The sequence below is a fragment of the Moschus berezovskii genome, chromosome 15 (genome assembly GCF_049115385.1).
Source record: "Moschus berezovskii isolate FMDL1 chromosome 15, NW_MosBer_1.0, whole genome shotgun sequence".
Taxonomy (NCBI): Eukaryota; Metazoa; Chordata; class Mammalia; order Artiodactyla; family Moschidae; genus Moschus; species Moschus berezovskii.
In genome coordinates, this window is record NC_142474.1 from 18,531,999 (window position 1) to 18,553,544 (window position 21,546).

Sequence of the window (21,546 nt, forward strand, 5' to 3'; positions counted from 1 at the left end):
ACACATGGCTCAGTTCAGTTCAGTTCAGTTCAGTCGCTCAGTCGTGTCCGACTCTCCGCGACCCCATGAATGCCAGGCCTCCCTGTCCATCACCAACTCCCTGAGTTCACTCAAACTCATGTCCACAGAGTCGGTGATAACCATCCAGCCATCTCATTCTCGGTCGTCCCCTTCTCCTCCCGCCCCCAACCTTTCCCAGCATCAGAGTCTTTTCCAGTGAGTCAACTCGTCGCATGAGGTGGCCAAAGTATTGCAGTTTCAGCTTTAGCATCAGTCCTTCCAATGAACACCCAGGATCGATCCTACTCTGCGCCGTAAGACGGCCAAGTTTTATTACTACATGTGTAGAGGACCTAGCACACGTCATCCACCCGCAACCAGGTGAGTGTACTGCCCTTCTCTTTCGACTGAGCCAGAGAACTTTCCCGAGTTGGGCCCTCCCCCAGTGCCTGACCACCGTCCCGTTGTCCTGCCACCCGCAGGGCGCCAGCCCGCGCGAGTTCTCGGCTCGCCACCATCCTAATCAGGGCCAAGTACAGGGGCGCGCTCGCAGGAGCGGACACAGGTCACCTGCAAGCTGAAGCGATCAAGGCGGGCCAACACGCTTTTGGGCTCCTCCTCCGGCTTGGGCGGTGGCTTCGGCACCTGCTCCTCCTCCGACCCCTCCTCCGGCTCTTCCTCCGGTTCCTCCTCCACTGACTTCTCCTCCTCCTCCTCCTCCTCCGACTTCTCCTCCAACAGGTGCTCGGAGGGGCCACCATCCGTAGCCAGCCATGGCGGGCTAAGATCGGTCTGCAGCCCCGCAGGCGCCGCCACCTCCACACCCGACGTGGGAACGCGAGGGGGCGCCGCTTCCGGGAGCCCAGACGCGGCTTCCGGACTCTCGTGCGCCGAGCTCATCATAGAGAAGCCAGAGGGCACGCCCACTTCCGGCCGCCCCAGGGGCTTCGCGGGCGCTGGTAAGCTCGGCGCGCCCTCCGCCCGCCTCCCTCAGGTCGCGCGCTCCGCCCTGTAAGGGAAAAGTCTCATTTGCCCCGCCCCCTTGCCGACGCAGAGCTGAGCCAACAACGGCTGGACAAAGAGGGACGCGCGGAGCCGGAGTCATGGCGGCCACCGAGCAAAGCTTGGCTCCCGCCGGAAGTGCCGCACCACCCTCGGGGAAAGAAGAAGGAGCCGGCCCGAGCTCAGGCCCTGAGGGTGACCCTGCGGGCTCCTCCTCGACTCCTGAAGCCCCACCATCTATCCCCGACTCCTCCAATCCCAGCGCCGCGGTCCCCGAAGCGAATATTACGCCTCCTGCGGCGGCCTCCGCCGCCCAAGACCTGCCTGTGGGACCCGCACCCCAGGGCCCTGCGCCTCTTGCCGAAGCCTCTTCGCGCTCCCCTCCAGGTCCTGGCGGCTCCCGGCCGGGCCCAGAGACTTTCCGCCAGCGATTCCGGCAGTTCCGCTACCAGGACGCTGCAGGCCCACGGGAGGCGTTCCGACAGCTTCGGGAGCTCTCCCGCCAGTGGCTGCGGCCCGACATCCGCACAAAGGAGCAGATCGTGGAGATGCTAGTGCAGGAGCAGCTGCTCGCCATCCTGCCCGAGGCGGCGCGGGCCCGGCGGCTTCGCCGCCGCACTGACGTGCGCATCACCGGCTGAAGGACGGAGCTGCGGGCGACCCGAGTCAGGCACTTTCTGAACTGGAGCCACGATCGGCTCCGAGACCGTGACCCCGGCTCCCCAATACGCGATAATGAAAAATGAATTTTGGCAGTTCTTGCAATTTCGTGTGTCCTTTCCGTTCGTCCTTTCACGTGTTTTATGTTCCCGAACCTGTTTCCACCCTCTCTAGCTAGTTGTGAAACCTAAGTTGGGGGCCCATGAGAATAAAGCCTTTGTTTCTTATTCACTTGGCCTCCATTGGCTTTTGTGGGATCATTATGTGTTGGCTATGGGTCTCCACATCTGTGAATTTTTTTCCTGCGCGTTCCCCAGCGCCCCACATGGGTTTCCTTTGTCTGGTTGGAGCCTATGCAATGAGGACTCCAGCACCCTGGTTCCAGATTCGCCCGTACCTCTCACTGGCTAGAATTTAAGCTTGTTTTCCTACCTAAGCGGATAGAGGACAGTGGTACTCTTGTATGTGGTTGTGGGTCGTGCAGGTAAATAGGTGACTGTAACTAAGTGCTGATTTAACTGGCTGCTGCTATAACAATACTGCCCTCAACTTGCTCCTTGTGGGCACAGGCTTCCCCAAAGGCTGTTTTAATAAGTGTTCACTGCAGGTCCTTACCTAGAGGCTAGTTCTTGTGAACTCTGGTTTAAGCCTCCAGACCCCTTTCTTACCAGATTTTTTAAGGAACAGATTTGGTGTGAACTTATGGGTTATTTACATTGTTGGAGCTACGCATAACTTTCTAAAGCATAATTGTTTAGGAAGGGAAGAGATTTGGCAAATAGGGAAGCTCTGCAGTATAACTCCATTTCTTGAGTCTTGTGCACACCCAAGAAGGAGCTGATTGGGGTCAAAAGTCGTTTGGCTTGGCCTTCAGAAGGGCCCCAATTGTCATGGGTGACATCTTTTAATATAAGAAAGGTGAGACCTATCTTCCCTGCACTGCTTTCAACAAGCAAAAAGGTAATAGTCATGCAGCTCACACCACAAAGCATGTCAGACTACTAGAGGGTGGTGTGGGGCATTTTACTTTTGAATATTAGACACTTAAATGAATTCAAAAGTTTTTTGTATACTTCCTTGGAATTTTGGATTTAAGCCTGCATCTGTTCCCTACAGGGCTTCCCAGGTAGCTCAGTAGTAAAGAATCCACCTGCCAATGCAGGAGATCCAGGTTTGATCCTTGGGTTGGGAAGATCTCTTGGAGGAGGAAATGGTAACCCACTCAAGTATTTTTGCATGGAGAATCCCATAGACAGTGGAGCCTGGTGGACTACAGTCCACAGGGTCACAAAGAGTTGGACATGACTGAGCATGCATGTACGGCTACCTCACTGCCAAAGATAAATCTATTTAGAATGTAAAAGCAGACTTGCTTTAAAAGGTAATGTTTATGGAAAATTAATGCACATTGATGCTTTTGAACTGTGGTGCTGGAGAAGACTTGAGAATCCCTTGGACTGCAAGGAGATCCAACCAGTCCATTCTAAAGGAGATCAATCCTGGGTGTTCATTGGAAGGACTGATGCTAAAGCTGAAACTCCAATACTTTGGCCACCTCATGCGACAGGTTGACTCACTGGAAAAGACTCTGATGCTGGGAAGGATTGGGGGTGGGAGGAGACGGGGACGACAGAGAATGAGATGGCTGAATGGCATCACCGACTCGATGGACATGAGTTTGAGTGAATTGCGGGAGTTGGTGATGGACAGGGAGGCCTGGCGTGCTGTGATTCATGGGGTTGCAAAGAGTCGGACACGATTGAGCGACTGAACTGAATGCACATTAAAGATTGAGTAGATAACAAATGACTGAAACGTAGCAACAAAAACCTGTTTTATTTTTCCAAATACAGATACAGAAGTTTGCATGTTTTGCAAATATTGCTTCAAAGCAACATTTCTATATACAGCGCCTTCTGTTCTAACAGCGCGTAAACATAGATATGTATCCACAGTGCAATGTTGGCTCATCAAGGGTCCACCTTGCATACACTCATCACTTAAAGAAACAAAATGATTAGTCAAACCAGAACTGTTTTTGTCAAGGCAATTTTTCTTTTTTATAGGTGGATAGTTTTTCTCAAAAGAAAACTTAGGTAGTGTACATATTTCTAAATGGTAACAGTAATATTTGCAAAGAACAGTTTCCAGTGCTCCAGCTTGGGGTTGATTCAACTTGACCAAGGAATTGGGGATGGAGCCCCTCCAACATGGCTTTAAATTAGGGAAGCACACTGAAGTCATCAGAACTTCGGAGTCATCCCTGCTTCCCAAAGGACAAAAGTCACAATGAGTGAAAAGGGAGTATTTCCTTTACAAAAAGCATAAAATAAACCCAATAATGACCACTTGGTAAAGTTAGGGTAACTCAGTTTTTTCTTCCATCTTGAAAAAGACGTGAGATTTGACCACCGTGTTCCAGCTTCCCCAGAAGTGATGGTCAAATGTGTTTTCAGGAAAGAAAAATCAGTAATAATGCAAGTCACTGTACCTTACAGTTGTGGCTACAGAAAATCATCCTGTTTCTTCCCTTTTTGAACAAGCATCACACAGTTCTTAAAATGTGGCCATCTGATAAATTACATAAAATACAGACAGGTGTCATGCACACTCCTTGAGCGTTTCTTCCCACACTGAAAGTACTAACGTTAGCAGTGGGAAGCAACCTCATAGAGGAATTGTCTCAGCTTTATCACAGATGTAGCCACATGTATTCCCTCTGATAGATAAGCTCCAGCAGGTCAACTTGCCCTATATTCATCTAATATCAAATGGCGAATTAAATCACTAGAGAAAGCATTCCCTGAAACAGATCTTGGTACAGAGGCCCTTGTGACCATGATTACCTGTGCCGTAAAGCCTAACCATCCCGGAAGTCACCGGAGATCCTGTCACTGCTATTGAGATATTGGCTACTTCACGTTTACATAGTAAAGATTTGCAGCATATAACATTACAGATCCATAAACCCAGAATTAACTCGTGAGTGTTAATGGACAGCTGTGCTTTGATTTTTGCCTTTAGTGATAGGAAAACTAAATGGTAAAATGGGTCATTCCTCAAAGCATGGAACAGTTTCTTTAACTTTACCTAGTAAGGAAAAAACAAAACAATTACATGTGGAACCGTAACCTGCGAGAGTAACAAATATTGTCTCCAAAGGTACAAATTGTACCTGGACCTTAAGCAGCATAATCACCTTGATCTCACAAAATAATACAAACAGGAAATTTAAAGTGTTAAAGTATATTAAAACAATTCTGAAAATGCTGACTACTGAACATATACCCTTCAGGGAAGGAGAAAAGCGGCAGATGTAGAATCTGGTTTCTTTACAACAATATAAAATAAGGTCATCCCCCAAACCACATCTTTGTAGCAAATCTTTACAGTGAAAGAGTTCAAATTTGGGAGAACCGTTTTGGGGACATTAAATAAAACTGGTTAAGCTGTCAATATTAAGAAGTGGGTAGAAAATGCTGTCCTTCGGGTTCCAGACCCTGTCTGCTTCCGTTTGGGATTCCTCCTAGATTCTTATGACAGTGAGATTCTACTTCTTCCACAGGCTGTATGGGTTCTGCAACAAAAGACACAACCCAGCCAATTCTGGGATGAAAGCATACAAAACTCATCCCCGGTACCATGAAGTCATGCAAGAGAGGTGGTGAGAAAGTGACGAGTTCTAGGGAGAAGGCAGGCCGGCCCAGGCCTCTACTCCTTCCCAACCTCCACACAAGGGTGAAGCCACGACATTCCCAGGAAGCTGGAAAAATGAAAACGACACCTGCTGCCTAAATTCATGCCAGGCAGAAACCCAGGAGGCTTGGCATATGCCCCAACCTGACAGAGAAGTCAATTAAATAAGCTGCGAGTTGAATTTACAACTGTTTCCAACTATACTTTTTTGGCTCTCATTCCATTTATCATCAGTGGCACGATTTCAAGTGAAGTTTGTGCAAAAAGACTCACTCTCCATTTAACAATGTGCACAGAAGGGAATCCCAAGAGTCTATCTGCTACCTTCCTGGTAGGCTTCGAGATCAGAGTGCCCTCCCTTCCAGCAGCCAAAATGGCCTCTTTGTCCAAGTCCATCACACCCCTGCCCAGATCCCTGAAGTCAGTCGGTGTCACGTGCATTCGGCATGCTAGGTTTATTTATTTAAATACGTGAAGCTCCTCCTGCAGGTGCCCCAGGATTGTGCCCCCATTAGTCTGGGGTGCCCAGTTTCATGTTGAGCAGCAGAGTGCGATCTGCTGCACCTTGCCCAGGTCCGTCAGCAGCTGTTTGATGCAATGCTTGAGCTGCGGAAGCCTGGCCAGAGGCTCCGGGGGCTCCAGTTCCCCAGTGTAGTCCAGCCAGCTCTCCAACACTGTGGGCAGAAGAGAGACAGGACCCGGTGAGTTCCCAACACTTGATTTGCAAGAATGTCAGCACTTTATCTCATCTGACCACTAACCGAGGGTGGGGGAGCAGCAGGGAGGGGAGACCATTTCAGGCAACACTGACTCATCACCCTCTCTGGGAAGTACTACTCCTCGGACAAAGTTAAATGCTGCAGAGCAGTGCTGTCTAATAGACGTTTCTATGATGATGGAAATGGGCTATGTCTCTGTTATCTAATACTGCCACTACCCATATGTAGCTACTGAGCACTTAAAACGTGGCAAATGCAACTGAGAAACTGAATTTAAATTTTATTCCATTTTAATTAGCCACACATAGCTAATGACTGGAGAAGGAAATGGCAACCCACTCCAGTGTTCTTGCCTGGAGAATCCCAGGGACGGGGGAGTCTGGTGGGCTTCCGTCTATGGGGTCACACAGAGTCGGACACGACTGAAGTGACTTAGCAGCAGCAGCAGCTAATGACTATTGCATTAGTCTACAGTCTAGTAGGCTTTGAAATACCCACCTTTCTCAGTGTTACTGCCCCATCTTCATAGTGAAAGTGAAAGTGAAGTCGCTCAGTCGTGTCCGACTCTTTGTGACCCCATAGACTGTAGCCTACAGGCTTCTCCATGCATGGGATTTTTCAGGCAAGAGTACCTTCATAAGGCTTTCCCATATTGAAAATCAGAGAGCCTGGTGTGTTAGCCTTCTGTTAAGAAAAGTGACTCTAACAGGACTTGAAAAGGTCTAATTTTATCTCCATAAATTGATTTATTTCATACTGATTCCTAGCATGAGCAGCACTGAATACTCTGATTTCATTTCCTAAATATTTAATGTAAGATGACCAGGTAATACGATTCCCAGGTGGTACAGTGGTAAAGAATCCACCTGCCAGTGCAGGAGACAAAGCAGATGCAGGTTTGATCTTTGGGTGGGGCAGATCGCCTGGAAGACGAAATACCAACCTACTCCACTATGCTTGCCTGGGAAATCCCATGGACAGAGGAGTTTGGCGGGCTATAGTCCACGGGGTCACAAAGAGCTAGACATTACTGAGCACAACCAGGTAATAACAAACTTGATTATCATTAGCTCAATATCTAAAAAGCTGTCTTGCTTCTGAGAGCATGATTTTTCTATAGAAAGATATTTATTCTTTCCCAAGCCACTCCCTTAAGCTCTGGCGTTTGGGGAGAGGTCATCCAGGAACCCTGATTCTTTAACAAGAGCCACCACCCCTGCCCCCCACAGGCAGGCCTGAGGCTTGCCCCAGCCTGCCTGTAGTCCTTCTAGTCTGTGCACCAACTTGTACTGAGAACTTTCTGGACCCTCAAGCCAGGGGTGCAAAAATAGGAAGACCATGCAGGGCCTGTTCCTCAAGCAGTCTGCAGCCTTGCACATACTCCTCTGCCCTCTTCAGACCAGTCCTTCATCTTCCTCCCACGTTCCTAAACCCTTTGTCCCCTGCAAGCTATTTCTCAGGGAACCCTACCTTATTCTATAAACTGAGTCCAGTCCCTGAGTCACAGGAGCTATGCTATCACTTGCTCTCCTTTGGCACACTTATCCTGGTTTGTAATTAAAAATAATAGGATGGGGCTGCCCTGGTGGTCCAGTGATTGTGAATTCACCGTGCAACGCAGGTAATACCAGTTCCATCCCTGGTTCAGGAAAATCCCACATGCCGCAGGGCAACTAAGGCTGGGTGCCACAAGTGCTGACTGCGTTCTAGAGCTTGTAGGCCGCAACACCAAGGCCGTGTGCTGCAGTGACTGAAACCCCAGCACCCTGGAACCCAGGATCTGCAGCAAGAGAGCCCATCGCAGTAGCTGAGCATGTGTGTGTGCATCAGTTGGTGTTGTGTCTGACTCTTTGTGACCCCATGGACTGTAGGCCACCAGGCTCCTCTGTCCAGGGAATTTTCCAGGCAAGAATACTGCAGTGGGTTGCCGTGCCCTCCTCCAGGGGAATCTTTCCAACTCAAGGATAGAACCCATGTCTTTTATGTCTTCCTATATTGGCAAGCAGGTTCTTTACCACTGAGCCACCTGGGAAGCTCACAATTGCTGAGAAAGCCACTGGAACTACCTCAGATCTGGTTCAGGCTCACCTAAGATGTCCCCCAATACCTTGGTGACCCAGTAGACACACACAGGGAGAAAGAACCAATCAGTGTGCAGACTAGAAGAGTCTAGCCCAGAGGTCCCCAAACTTTTGGCACCAGGGACCAGCTTAGTGGAATACAATTTTTCCATGGACAGGGGTGGTGAGGGGGGCAGATTTCAGGATGATTCAAGCGCATTACACTTATTGCACACTATTTCAAATTTAATGCTGCCCCGATCTGATAGGAGGTACCACCAGTCAGGCCCAGAGGTTGGGGACCCATGGTCTAGGCCACTCATAGTCTGTGAACTTGGTTAGGAGGAGTATTTGGAGCCACTAAAGGGGAAGTCTTCTCTCTAGATCTGCAGAAATGAAGACCAGACACATAACTTTAGGAGCCAAAAGCACCTCCTCTGGACCCCAGCATCCAGCCAGCCGGCCTTCTCTCCACACCAGGTGCTGGACCATAACCCCAAGTTTTTCTTTTAAGGAAGCTCAATGGTATAATGACTGCAAGCAAGGCAGAAGGTTATAAGAAAAAAGTTTCATTTCAAATACATTTCCCCAGACCATCTAGATAGAGACTGTCTGCTGCAGCTGCTGCTAAGTCACTTCAGTCGTGTCCGACTTTGTGTGACCCCATAGACGGCAGCCTACCAGGCTCCCCCATCCCTGGGATTCTCCAGGCAAGAACACTGGAGTGGGTTGCCATTTCCTTCTCCAATGTGTGAAAGTGAAGTCGCTCAGTCATGTCTGACTTGTAGCGACCCCATGGACTGCAGCCTACCAGGCTCCTCCGTCCATGGGATTTTCTAGGCAAGAGTACTGGAGTGGCTTGCCATTGCCTTCTCCAAGAGACTGTCTAGATAACATTAAAAAAACAAACTAATGCTAAAATATTCAGTGTTTTCATGGTTATTAAATATCTTTATCTTTTAGTTTTATAAGACTGTTCACACAACTACGTAAGTTATTAAATAATAGTTAAATACTCAAACAATGACATTTGTTAAAGTATAATCAATATAACAGCTTATTAGATTTTTAAAAAGGAATATTATATACAAATTTCTATAAAAGCTCAATTTATCTTGAGGTATCTAGATGAAATGAAGATAGTAGAAATAAAATGGGATTTTTGAAGACTCTTAATTAAATACAATGCAAAGTCTGTTTATGTGAATAAAATCTTTAAACTTAAAATTGATTTTCTTGCTTCCAGTACCTTTCAGGGCCTGGAATATAAGAATACAGATAGAGTTGCTGCTGCTGCTGCTAAGTCACTTCAGTCGTGTCCGACTCTGTGCGACCCCATAGACGGCAGCCCATCAGGCTGCGCTGTCCCTGGGATTCTCCAAGCAAGAACACTGGAGTGGGTTGCCATTTCCTTCTCCAATGTGTGAAAGTGAAAAGTGAAAGTGAAGTTGCTCAGTCGTGTCCGACCCTTAGCGGACTGCAGCCCACCAGTCTCCTCCTGTGGCCCCAAATGAGTAAGACACATAAAGAGCCCTCTGAAAACCCAGAGAAGGGAGTTCAGGCTTCTCATCCTGGCCTGGCCACACTGTCCACTCAGTGAGTTCAGGGCTGGAGCAGCCCAAGCTGGGCGGGAGTGGGTACATCAGTGATTAAGTAGGTAGGCTCTGACCTCTCCCCTTAGGGGCAGGTTCCTTTGGCAACAACAGAACCTTCACCCTGTTTCTACTATGCCTGAGCTGCTTCTCAGGGACCCAGAGTTTTCAGTCCATCATTGGATCCTCTTTCAGCTTTCTACTAGCAATGTTTTCCATAGACCTGGCATCTGTTATAGTTCTAAGGAGCTCAAGGAAACCTTTTAGGAGTAAGGAGAGAGAGAAACACTCTAGCTTTCAGCAACACCCTCACAATGGACCCTGGACTGGCCTACCATCCCCAGTTCAGCATGTCTGCCTCTGGGGCAGGCCAGGAAGCGTGAGGGCACATTAGTCTTTGCCCTCCAACAGGGCCATCCCTTTCCCAGTCAGCCACCTCTTACCATCCTGCCTCAGTCACCCCTCCTGGAGCAAGAAACACAGCTCTCTCCAAGGCTCCACTTCAGTCCCTGGAGCTCCAGGATCCTTCCTGTTCTCGCTTCCCCTCTCGATAGCTGTACTCCTTTAGTCTGACCTCACCCACACCCTGTGACCTTTGCTTACATAACACATGGGATTTTTCTTCTGAGTTATTTCATCCCCAATTATAGTAATAATAGCCTAGCTATCCTCAGAATCCTCAAACGAAACATTTATTTCTTAATCAGGCTTCTTTCTAAGGATGAAAAATAATAATAATAATAATTAGGAAATAAGAGAACAAGAAAGAAGGAAGTCTGTCTTCAAAACCCAAACTGACAACACCCTGAGGATCAACATTTCAGTCCTCCAAGCCCATCTGATAACGTCTGGGAGATATATCTGGGGGGAACATAAATGACTCAGTCAAGTTCTAAAATATCTGCTGATAAAGAGGAGAAGGCTTCATTTTGGATTTTAGGAAAGGCTGAAATAAAAGGGGTTTTCAGATTAATCCTCAGACATCCTAAAAGCTCAAAGCATCCAAGTATCAGCTCCCCACAGAACTAGGTCAGTAAAGATCTGCTCAGAACACACACTGCCCACAGGCAGAGTCCAGCTGCTCCTCTGCACTCTCTCCTGGGCAGAAGGGACTGGGAACGTGAGGCGGGACCCCTGACATCACACAGCCCTTAGAAGTGCCTGGTCGATACTGAAAGTCAGGCCTGGCCATCTTGAGGGGAGAATGGAGATGAGGGGATTGACAGAAGAAGAGGCAAGAACACAGCTATCCTTGGAAAGCCAAATCAGAGGGTTCAGAAAGCAGCTCTTCCTACTGGCCCACAGAGCCTGCCAAGGATGGGGAACCCAGGAGGGAGCCCTACCATCCAGCTCCTTCTCAATGGAGTCCATCCTGTGCGTGACTTCGTCCTGAAGGGATTCCACGTGTGTCAGCAGGTTAAACTGCCATTGGTGCTGGGAGCTCAGCAAGCCCTCTCCACCTCTGTCCAGCAGATTCCGGGCAGGGGCTTCCTCAGGTAGGACCTTTTTGGAGACATATTCCCTCACCTGGGGATGCAAGAGCACCAAAGTTACCGAATGGAGATAGCTCCCAGCCTCTTTTTCCAACCAGCCAGTGTTTGCAACCATTTGAGAACCCAGTTGCAGTTCGAGTAGTCCAAATCGCTACCGCCCTGCCCCCCTCCTCTCTCAGGCACCGGGCAGAAGCGGGCTTGCCGCACCAATAACAACCACCTCAGGGCCGCACAGACCTCTGGCTCGGAGGCTCCCAAGCTGCTTCCCAGTGAATGGCCCAATGCCTAACGGCCGAAGCAGGCCTCAAAGAACCGCTTCCCGAAACCTGGGATCAGAGTAGAGCAGGGCAAGTGCAGATGAGTGTTAGTATGTGGCTGCTCGTATGTAGACAAACTAATTTTAAGTCCTAGTTCCATGTCTTGCTGAACACATGCACCTGGATGAGCTACTTCACTTCTCTGGGTCTCTATTCCCTCATGGGAAAGAAGTAGTAGTAAAACCTACTTTAAAAGTTCATGAGGATCAAATAGGATAATGTGAATAAAACACAGTGATGGCTTGTGGTCAACCTCCCAGTCATGAAAGAGATTTTTAACTCTAGCTGCCTTGTTTAGGCCCAGGACTTCTTGATTTTTTTCCTCATGTTCCAGGTGCCTCTAGGCAATTTGCATAATTTGCCTGACCACAAACCTTTTCTGGGGTTTGTGACTGCAACCCTTCATTCACTGATTGGAAAGGAAATAGGTTCTAGTTAACATCTATGGAGGAGGGACTGTGTGCAGAGCTTTCCATAGGTGTGCTGCACAGTAAACTGCGAGGTCACCATCACCAGCTTCACTTGGCAGGGGGGTAAGGAGACACCTCTGAGGAGGTGAAGGGACCTGCTCAGAGTCACACAGCAAGTGGCAGAGCCCAGACTTGAAACCGGGTCTGCCTCCAAAGACTGTCCTCACCAGCCTTACCCAGCCCTGCTTGGACCCTTGCAAGGCCACAGGCTGAACGAGGTATAATGCCCACTGCTGAGGGGCTTCTAATCTAGGCTACTCCCCCTCGGCGAGAGGCAGCGATGGACTTAGGTGGTGATATCACCCCACACAGCGGAGTCTGTGACAGCAAGTATGAAAAGGGTGGGGAAGCTCTCATCACCCAAACCCTCACTGACAACTGAGGATGGGAAGAATGAGACTAGGGAACACCGGCAAGAGAACACACAGGGCTCCAGAAGAGAACGACGTGAGTAACAAGAACCTGGGAGTATCTCTTGGGAAAACTGATGAAACCAGCAAGCATTTGGACAAAATGGACTGTTCTTATGCCAGGGCTGCAAAGTTCAAAGTAAAGTTGTCATAGAATTGTACTGAAAAATTTAGGCCTGACAAAACACTTGATTCATTCTTTGCTCTTGCTAAGGATTAGCACCCAGATGCAATGATAAACTGCACTGAAGAAGAAAAAACCTCATTTTCCTAACTTATTTTCATTTGTCAAGTTCCAATCAATTGCCCTTTTCTTCTGGCTGCCTCTGACTTCTCCACCCCCACCGCCACTGACTCGGCCATTCTGCCGACATTTCCTAGAACCATTGATACTTGGGGTTTAAGTGGGCTCTTTTTGACTTTGTACTCATTTTAAAAGACAAAAAAAAAAAAGAATTATGATAAACAGATTTATATGCAATTTAAAAATAAACACAACTCTATCATAAACATCTTCCACTGAAGATTTAGCCCTGGGAGGAGACGATACAAGCTCTCAAACAAGAAGAAGCACAAGCTAGCCAGTACCTTTGGGGAACTGGGTTTGGGGTCACTGTCCCCTCTGCTCCTGTCTTGGTCTAGAGGCCAGCCCAAGCGCGGAGACAGGGAATCATCACCGTTCTCATGGCAGGGGTTGACAGCGTCGTCAAGGGCAGAGCTCCGGGTCTCCACCACTAGCTTCTGTTCCACAGCTGGGTAGTAGGTGCGGGGCTTCTGGTAGCAATGCTCGCTGGTGATATACGACTCCTCCACGGAGGGGGGCAAGGGCAGGGGCTTCTCCACCGCCCCGTTCAAAGTTCTATAGCTTGGGGCTTCCTCCCTGCTCTTGGCTTCAGTGACACGGATGTGTTTGGAATGAGACCGCCCCTCCGCCAGATGCTGCTTCCAAGGCTGGCACCACAGCTGCAGGTCAGGATGCCCCCGGCTTCTGTTGAGAGAGAAAATACCGAATGGGCTCTAACTCTTCTAACCCTAATCCTAAACCCTAACCCTAAGGGCTCTAACCCTTCTAACCCTAACCCCTGGGACCACCGCAGGGGCTTCCTACACTAGGGGGAAGACCTCCCACCTGGGCCAAGTGGAGCAAGCCACCAAGAGGGACTGTAGATTCACAGCCTCCGAGGAGACCACTTCCAGGCAAGCTCCTGCTGTATCACTCACAGTAAGCAGGACTGGACTGGGAGTCGGAGGACCTGGCTGCGTTTCAGCTCAGCCGCTGATCACAGTGCAGCTGAGCTGAGTCACTCTGCCAGCCTCATTCCCATTTCCTCCTCTGCAAAACTGGGTAACCCTCTGTCTGCCAGCAACCATTGAGTTTAAGTGAATTGATCTGAACCAAAGTCCAGTATTTTGTTGGCAGTAAAGAGCTCTTCAAATGTGACTTACTAAAAATAAACTTAACTTAGGACTAAACAGCCATGATAATGCTGGATGCCATGACACTCAATTACACAAACCCAATGAATGCTTCCTGGTGGCTCAGACAGTGAAGAATCTGCCTGCAATGAGGGAGACCTGGTTTTGAATCCTAGGTCAGGAAGATCCCCTAGAAAAGCAAATGGCAACCACTCCAGTATTCCTGCCTAGAGAATTCCATGGACAGAGGAGCCTGGTGGGCTATAGTCCATGCAGTTGCTAAGAACTGGACACAACTGAGCAACTAACACTTTCAGTGATGACCCAGGAGGGAGTTGGTAACCAAAAGTCATCAAGGCATAAGCCAATAGTAACAACGTGTTTTGTTTTTAATATTGTTTAATATTTATCTGTTGATTTGGCTATGTCAGGTCTTAGCTGTGGCACTCGGGATCTCTTGCAGCGGCACACAAACTCTTTAGTTACAATGTGTAGGCTCAGTAGTTGTGGAGCATGGGCTTAGCTGCCCTGTGGCATGTGGGATCAAGGATCCAACCCAAATCCCCTGCACTGCAAAGAGGGTTCTTAACCACTGGGCCATCAGAGAAGCCCCCTTAAAAAGAAAAAATTATTTGGCTATGCCAGGTTTTAGTTGCGGCATGCAGGACATTTAGTTGTGACATGAGAACTCTTAATCATGGCATGTGAGATCTAGTTCCCTGACCAGGAATCAAACCCAGGCCCCTGCACAGGGAACACGTAATCCTAGCCACTGGACCACCAGGGGAAGTCCCAATAGCAAGGTTTTTAAACATTCTTCAAAAATCTTCTGTTCTCCCCATTCCAAAGAGGATAATTTGTTATTAAAGAAGGACTCTGCTCCCTTTCTGGCCAGCAGACACCTCTGAGGATCTCTGCCTACATGTAAATGTGGACATAAACTGTGTGTGACTATAATCATTCACTATCTGAGATTTGACATGAGGTCTTTTAATTTACTGACTCATAACCACTTGTATAAAAGGAAAAATAGAACAGAAAATACCAGACTACACCATTCTAAAAGGAAGTGTTTTGGGAAATTATAGTATGTTTTGTACATGTGATAAAAAATGTACTTCTTACTGTGGGATGTATGTTTTTTGAAGTTTAAAAGCCACTACTCTAAATAAACTTCACCATTTAACATTTTGTTCACCAACCAGAACTTCCATTATAACCATTGATCATTAAATGAAATGAAGGAAGAAAGGAAAAAAGGATAGAGGAAGAAAAACCGGGCTCCCCAAGTAAGGTAACAAGTGAGAAGACAGACAGGAGCTACTCATGTTTGGTTCACAGATGTGCAGAAACATGCAGGAACCCTGCCGATCGTCACAATGACTACTGATTGTCACAAATGGGCTGCTGGCACTCAGTTCACTGAATTCATGAATCCTAAATATCTTGTCATGCTTGGTACAATTCCACACATATAAAGAATTATGCCATGATATAACTATATACATTATCTTCACCAGTCTGAACTGAGAATCACTGACACCACATCAGCAGGAACTCACCAGCAACTCCCACATAGAGGTCCCCCCCCACCACACACACACACACACACCTTCCTGAAGCCTTCCTATAGAAATGGAATACGTCATAACTATGAGAGCATGGAACGAGCTTACAGAACTTAAAATCTGCTCATGAGGGGCTATAACTATGCTTACTCAGCTCTCCCACTCCAGCAATCCCCAGTACCACTCCCATCCACTGAAGGAGGAGAGGAGACCACCAGCATCGAGGCAGCCTGGGTCCCTGGCCACCTCCAATAGGGTACTGCAGTCTGTACCAGAACCCCAGGACCGCAGACATGCCTCTGAAATCATAACTGCAACAGAGGAAATGGGAGTCATTATTAACTTTCAGATCTACTGTAGTCTGAAATCTGTTCACCTGGAGGGCATAAGCCACAGTATGAACCTGTTCTTCCATGAAAATCACAAAAATCTTTGCCTCCTCCCTCCTACTGTTTTCACCCTCCCAGCTAAGATCTGAAGCCCCAGCTACTGATAACCCTGGACTTTCTCAGTAAGCCCTGTCAATCATGAAGAAGGTATGCACATTCTTACCTGTTACTTTTTAAATGACAACAGATGCTCTGAAGTTACACCCAGTTTTACTGTTTGCCTCTGAAAATGAATCCACTAGGTTGCTTAGAAACAAAATTTCTGAGAATAAAGACTGTGAGCCTGTGACAGCAGAGACTATCCAGGTGTGCACAGTCAGGGACCACCTGCCCATCTCCCATGATCTCTTCCACCTATAATGACTAACAAAATCTCCTGATGCTCTCTCCTGAACTCCTTGGAGAAGTCAGGTTTTAATTCCAGGACAAAGTCACTGCTCAAAGATGAAGGATCTCAACGGGAATTTGGAAGGAACAAGGTTCTGGAATATGGGACACAGCTGGAGCACTTATAATCTCCCTGAGCAGAAAGAAAAATATCTAATTGAACCCTCAAGTGAAAAGAAACGCCACAACATGTACAATCAGGATCTGAGGTTTCTGTGCACCTTCCATCTGTCTCAGTCAATTTCTGGCTTCTCATTAAGAAGAATTTCATCTGGCTTACATGAAGTCTTCTGATTTTATAAAATGTAAGGGAACACCCAGTCTATAACATCCTACACAGGGGCTGTCACAGTAATGGCTAACTTCCCCCAGTAACGATCCTTTCCTTCTCTGCTACCCACCTCCACCCTCACTCCTGGGTCTGCGCAGGGAGCACAGCCACTTGGCTGGCCTCTTGCATTTAGGTGTGTCCATGAAACCACCTGTTTCCCCTCCAGGGGGTTAGAGCAGAACTGAGGGACAAGTGAGACTGCTTGGATGAGACAGGTGAGATTAAACCCAATGGGATGTCTGAGCAATAAGACAGAAGAAACCCAAGTCCCCAAGTCCATAGCTAGAATCATACCAAAAGGCCACCTACCTGGCCTGGGCTCCTGCCTACCTCTGCTTTATGTGGGAAAGAAAATTCCATTTTGTTTTAGCCTTTATTTTTTTGGTCTTTCTTATAGCAGCTTGGCTTTTACCCAAATCAACACAGACCCTTGCTGCATGTGCTCTGCTCACCCACTTCTTGCCACGCCAGTGCTGGAAGTCAAGTCTCCATGCACCAGAATGCAGAAGGCAGACCCTCCTTCTGTCATCTCCAGGCTCTGACATTCTACTTCGCCTAACACAGGAGGGCTCCAGGACTAATGAACACCAAGGAAACCTTGTCGGGGACTGGCCCATGGGGTCTAACGCACGTGTGGTACTAGAGTTTGCACTGTTGATGACTTCATTAAAATGGTGCTCTGTAGGCGGGCTCATGGGAGAACTTGAGGATTCTATCCCTCCCATACCCTGTGCTACCACCAAAGGAAAATTCACAGACCCACTGAGAAGAGGCAGTTAGAGATAAGGACAAGGACCTGACAGGAGCTGGGACCTGAATTGTAGCCCTGGAAACCAAGGAGAGGGGCTGTCCACTCAAGGCCAAACTGCCCTATTTGGTAAAGTGGGAGCAGATTATAAAAGCCAATAGGCCCCAATATGAGTTACATTTCTTTCTCAGAATTATGTGAACTTGGGTCATCTGACACATAGAATCTAACCACAGAAGGAAATTCACATTCAATTTCACTCCAAATTCTAGCCATTAAAAACCAGAACTCCAGCTCCAAAGGGCATAAAACTTCTTCATCTGAGCCAACTATTAAGAGACGAATTCACTGAGCGACCATTATGCTAGAGAGCAGGCCTACCAACAATGTCTATTCCAGCAGCTTTCAATTTTACTTTGTTTACCAATCAAGAATATTTAGGATGGGAGTTCCCCAGTAGCCTAACTGTTAGAATTCTGGGCTTTCACTGTTGGGGCCCAGGTTCAATCCCTGGTCAGGGAATAGAGATCCCACAGCTGCACAGCAAGGCCAGAAAAAAAGAGAAAAGAATGTTTAGGATGAACGGATAAACAAAATATGGTATTACAAATAATGGAATATTATTTAGCCTTAAAAAAGGAAGGAAATTCTGATGTAGGCTACAGTATAGACAAGCCTTAAGGCTGTTATGCTAAGTGAAATAAGCCAGTCACAAAAGGACAGATACTGTTGAATCCCATTTATATGAGGTTCCCAGAGAGAGTCAAATTCATAAAGACATAAAGTAGAGGGGTGATTGTCAGGGGCTGGGAGAGGGGAAGTGGACGGCAGTTGCTTACTGGGTACAGAGTCTGCTATGCGTGACACAAAGAATTCTGGAGACTGGCTCCAACAGAGTGAATGTACTTAACACAGTTGAACTGTACACTTAAAAATGGTTAAGATGGCAAACTTCATATTATGTATGTGTGTGTGTGCTCAGTTGTGCCCAATTCTTTGCAACCCCATGGACTATAGTCCATCAGGCTACTTTGTCCATGGAATTTTCCAGGCAAGAATACTGTAGTGGGTTGCCACTTCCTTCTCCAGAGGATGTTCCCAACCCAGTGACTGAACCCACTTCTCTTGGATCTCCTGCACTGGCAGGCAGATTATTTACCACTTCACCACTGGAAAGCCCCTATATTATGTATATCTTACCACAATTTTTTAAAAAACAAAAAACTCAGAAAGGTACAACAAAACAAAAAACCTACTAAACTATAAATACACACTGCATATCTTGATTTAGTAGTGTTTGCAAGGGTATATACATGTGTCAAAACTCAACGAACAAATGTTCTGTGATGACCTAGAGAGATGGGGTGGGGGGTGGGAGGGAGGTTCAAGAGGGAGGGGACACATGTATACTTATGCTGATTAACGTTGTTATGTGTCAGAAACCAAAAAAGAATTGCAAAGCAATATCCTCTGATTGAAAACAAATTTTTAAAAGATGAATATTTAAAACGTGTGAGCTTAATTATATGTAAATTATACCTCAAAAGAGTTACATTAAAAAAAAATGTTTATCGTGTCACTGAGAATTTTTAATACCGGTCTCAAACTCACTCTTCTCATCACCAGTTTTGTGGCTTTCCAGTTTCTCACATTTACCCTGCCTCTGCCCATGCCAATCAGACTCAGCCCCAGAGCAGCAGGTGCCACACTTACTGCAAGATGCTCATCTTGAGCTGCAGGCCGTGCAGAACCTCGATCACTTTCTGCACATCGCCGAGAAGCTGGTGGGTGGCCACGATCTTCTTGGCGTTCTGGTGAGAATAGTTCTCTTCTAAAAATGCCAGGCCGTGCATGTGTCCCCTGCTCAACCACTCCTTGTCATACCAGTACTTGAAGCCAGGCCTCTGACCTACAGCAGTGACAATGAGAGAGTTAATCCTTGGTCTGAAGGAAACCCAGACCGTTTCATCATCACACAGTTATCACACAAACTACTGCTGTTTGCATATGTTCATTCATTCATCCAGTATACATTTACCTGGTACCTACTATATGCTGGGCTCTCTACAAGGTGCTGGGGATAAGGTAGTGAGAAAGGTTTATAAATGTCCTGATCTCTGCAACTGGCCAGAGGCACAGTGGGAATTTCTCATTCCCTCTCCCACTTAAAACCTTCAATGACTTCCTACTGTGAACAAAAGAAAACCCAAAGCCCTAACTCTGGTCTAATGAGGCCTGCAGGACCTGGCTCCTCCCTCCCCTCCTTGCCTTACCCTTTCTGGAAGACATCAAGCTCCTTCTGGTTTTAGGATCTCTGCTCCAGCACCCCACCCCCACCTGTCTGGAGCACTATTCCCCAAGACCTTTCCACTGCCTCCTCAGACAGGCCCTTTGTTACCTCCTAAAGTAAGACAGCCTCTTTGGTGCCTCCCAGTCATTTCCTATCTGAGGGCTTTTGCCCCATCAAAGCATCCATCCCTAGCTAATATGTTTTTGTTTAATGACTTATTTTGACATCTGTTTCTGGCCCCAACCCTACAAAGAGCCAGAACAGGAACTGTTTTGTTCATGGTTATACCCCCAGTGTCTATCAAAAGCCATCTTGAATGAATTTATCACCTGGAAAGATGCCCCAAGCCCCCTCCAACTGTCACCTACCACCTAACTGAACGAACAGTCAGGCCCCTGCTCCCTTCTCTGGATGTCCGTTTCCCACCTATTAACAATGACAGATGAACTGAACAGCCTCAGTGGTCCTGTTCATTACAGGGATCCTTGGACTGAAAACACAATCACATATGACTTGGCAGCGTTTCCTATTGCAAAAGCCCAGGGAACAGCTTCCAATCAGACTCCTGTTCACCTCTCAATAGCTATTAAAAACCCTAAAATAATCAATCCTTAACAAGGTCCATGGACTTTTTCTGGCTTTACTAAGACACATGGTGGGGATGCACTGCCACTCTGTTGAGTAACCTTTAAAGAGAGCTCTGTGAGGTTAAACTTCTGGCCCAAGACACTGCAGAATCAAACACAGACAGTAAAAGTGACGGTCACTGAGTGCCCAGTTGGAGGAATCTACTCCCAGTCTTGGCAATTTAGTTATAAAAGTCCAGAAAGTGCCTAGGGATTGATGAAGATGGTGTATATGATTTCTTAGAAGGAAAAAGTGGAGGAAGGAGTGAGAGACAAAGTAGACAGAGAGATTTTTAAAACAATGCCCCAAAGGAGCCCTGGGGACTATGTGTGGAGCCTCGGAGATGGCTGTCAGAGGTGGCCTGAGCAGCAGGATTCAGAGCAGCATTACCGATTTGACAAGACAAAGGTCAGAGACACCAGTTCTCATCTTCTATCTGTCACTAACTGAGTGATCTTATGCCAGTCACGCCCCTTCTGGACCTGATGCTTGCCTGTTAAATGTCAAGGCTAAACTAAGTGGTCTCTGAGATCCTACCCATCAGTTATATTCTATGACTCATGGACTACTTACTCTTCTGGCCATGTTCTTTCCTTGGGGTAAAGGGAAAAACAGAGGAAGATTGCTCTCTGCCTATAGACTAATCTAGCACAAGAAGACACAGTGTCACAATAGACCTTATCAGGCCCCAGGGGGCCCTACTTGCTGGAAAATGAACTGTGGCAGCCCCTCCTCTATAACCAGCAAAATCAAGAGAGTTAGTCTCACAAGCCAGTTCTAATTCCAATTTGCTTCATGGGATTACGAAAGTCATTTGTATCTCCAGGCATCACTTTCTTCCTCATGAGCAAAAATATAGGACTAGGAGCTCCTACGAGGCCATCTCATTGTTACTAAAAGGAGTAACAGAAGCAAAGGCTCTCAAGCATTGTCCAGCTGTAAGGGGATCATGGGACTGGACCCAAGGGGAGAGACCTCACAGCTGATGAATGGAGACAATGTCCCCATCCCACTGACAGCAAGACAAGAACCACACAAATTTATAATCTGTTCTTGAGATTTTTGGAAAGGGGCACTCGAGAGTCATAGGCCAGCCCTGTGGTCATGGAACAATGAAACGAACTAATCCTGAGGAAAGAACTCACTCCTCTGGGTGACAGACAGGCTCTTTGCAAACACCTTTCCCGTCCCTCTCAAGGGCACATCTCCCTTCCAGGTGGCAATGATGCAGTGGAAGGCAGATGCCACCAGAGGGAGCAGAGGCCAGTTGCCAACCCTCCAACAGCCCTGAGCAGTCAAGATCAGAGCCCACATCCTCATGAACTCTCAAGAAAAGGAAAAGGTGTTCGCTCTGGCAGCACATATGCTAAA

At 47.4% G+C, this 21,546-nt stretch overlaps 3 protein-coding genes across 12 annotated transcripts in view; 1 reads left to right on the forward strand and 2 right to left on the reverse strand.

Moving 5' to 3' along the window:
- CNBD2 (cyclic nucleotide binding domain containing 2) overlaps positions 1–934 on the reverse strand; it is a 68,372-nt gene extending 67,438 nt beyond the window's left edge. For all 3 annotated transcript variants that reach the window (XM_088843822.1, XM_088843821.1, XM_055436630.2), the window contains exon 1: positions 571–934. In XM_088843822.1, the coding sequence (XP_088699948.1) occupies positions 571–903 (333 nt within the window). In that variant the 5' untranslated portion in view covers positions 904–934. The remainder of the gene's footprint in view (positions 1–570) is intronic.
- On the forward strand, positions 929–1,893 carry SCAND1 (SCAN domain containing 1). Its single transcript, XM_055436643.2, has one exon. It carries the CDS (start codon positions 1,104–1,106, stop codon positions 1,641–1,643), a length of 540 nt encoding a protein of 179 aa, XP_055292618.1. The 5' UTR covers positions 929–1,103; the 3' UTR covers positions 1,644–1,893.
- A 1,586-nt stretch (positions 1,894–3,479) lies between these two features.
- The window catches only part of PHF20 (PHD finger protein 20), a 136,297-nt gene continuing 118,230 nt past the window's right edge, over positions 3,480–21,546 (reverse strand). For all 8 annotated transcript variants that reach the window (XM_055436595.2, XM_055436577.2, XM_055436585.2 and 5 more), the window contains 4 exons: positions 18,972–19,167; positions 13,008–13,407; positions 11,073–11,256; positions 3,480–6,032 (listed from right to left, as the gene is read on the reverse strand). In XM_055436595.2, coding sequence (XP_055292570.1) covers positions 5,890–6,032; positions 11,073–11,256; positions 13,008–13,407; positions 18,972–19,167 — 923 coding nt within the window. In that variant the 3' untranslated portion in view covers positions 3,480–5,889. The remainder of the gene's footprint in view (positions 6,033–11,072; positions 11,257–13,007; positions 13,408–18,971; positions 19,168–21,546) is intronic.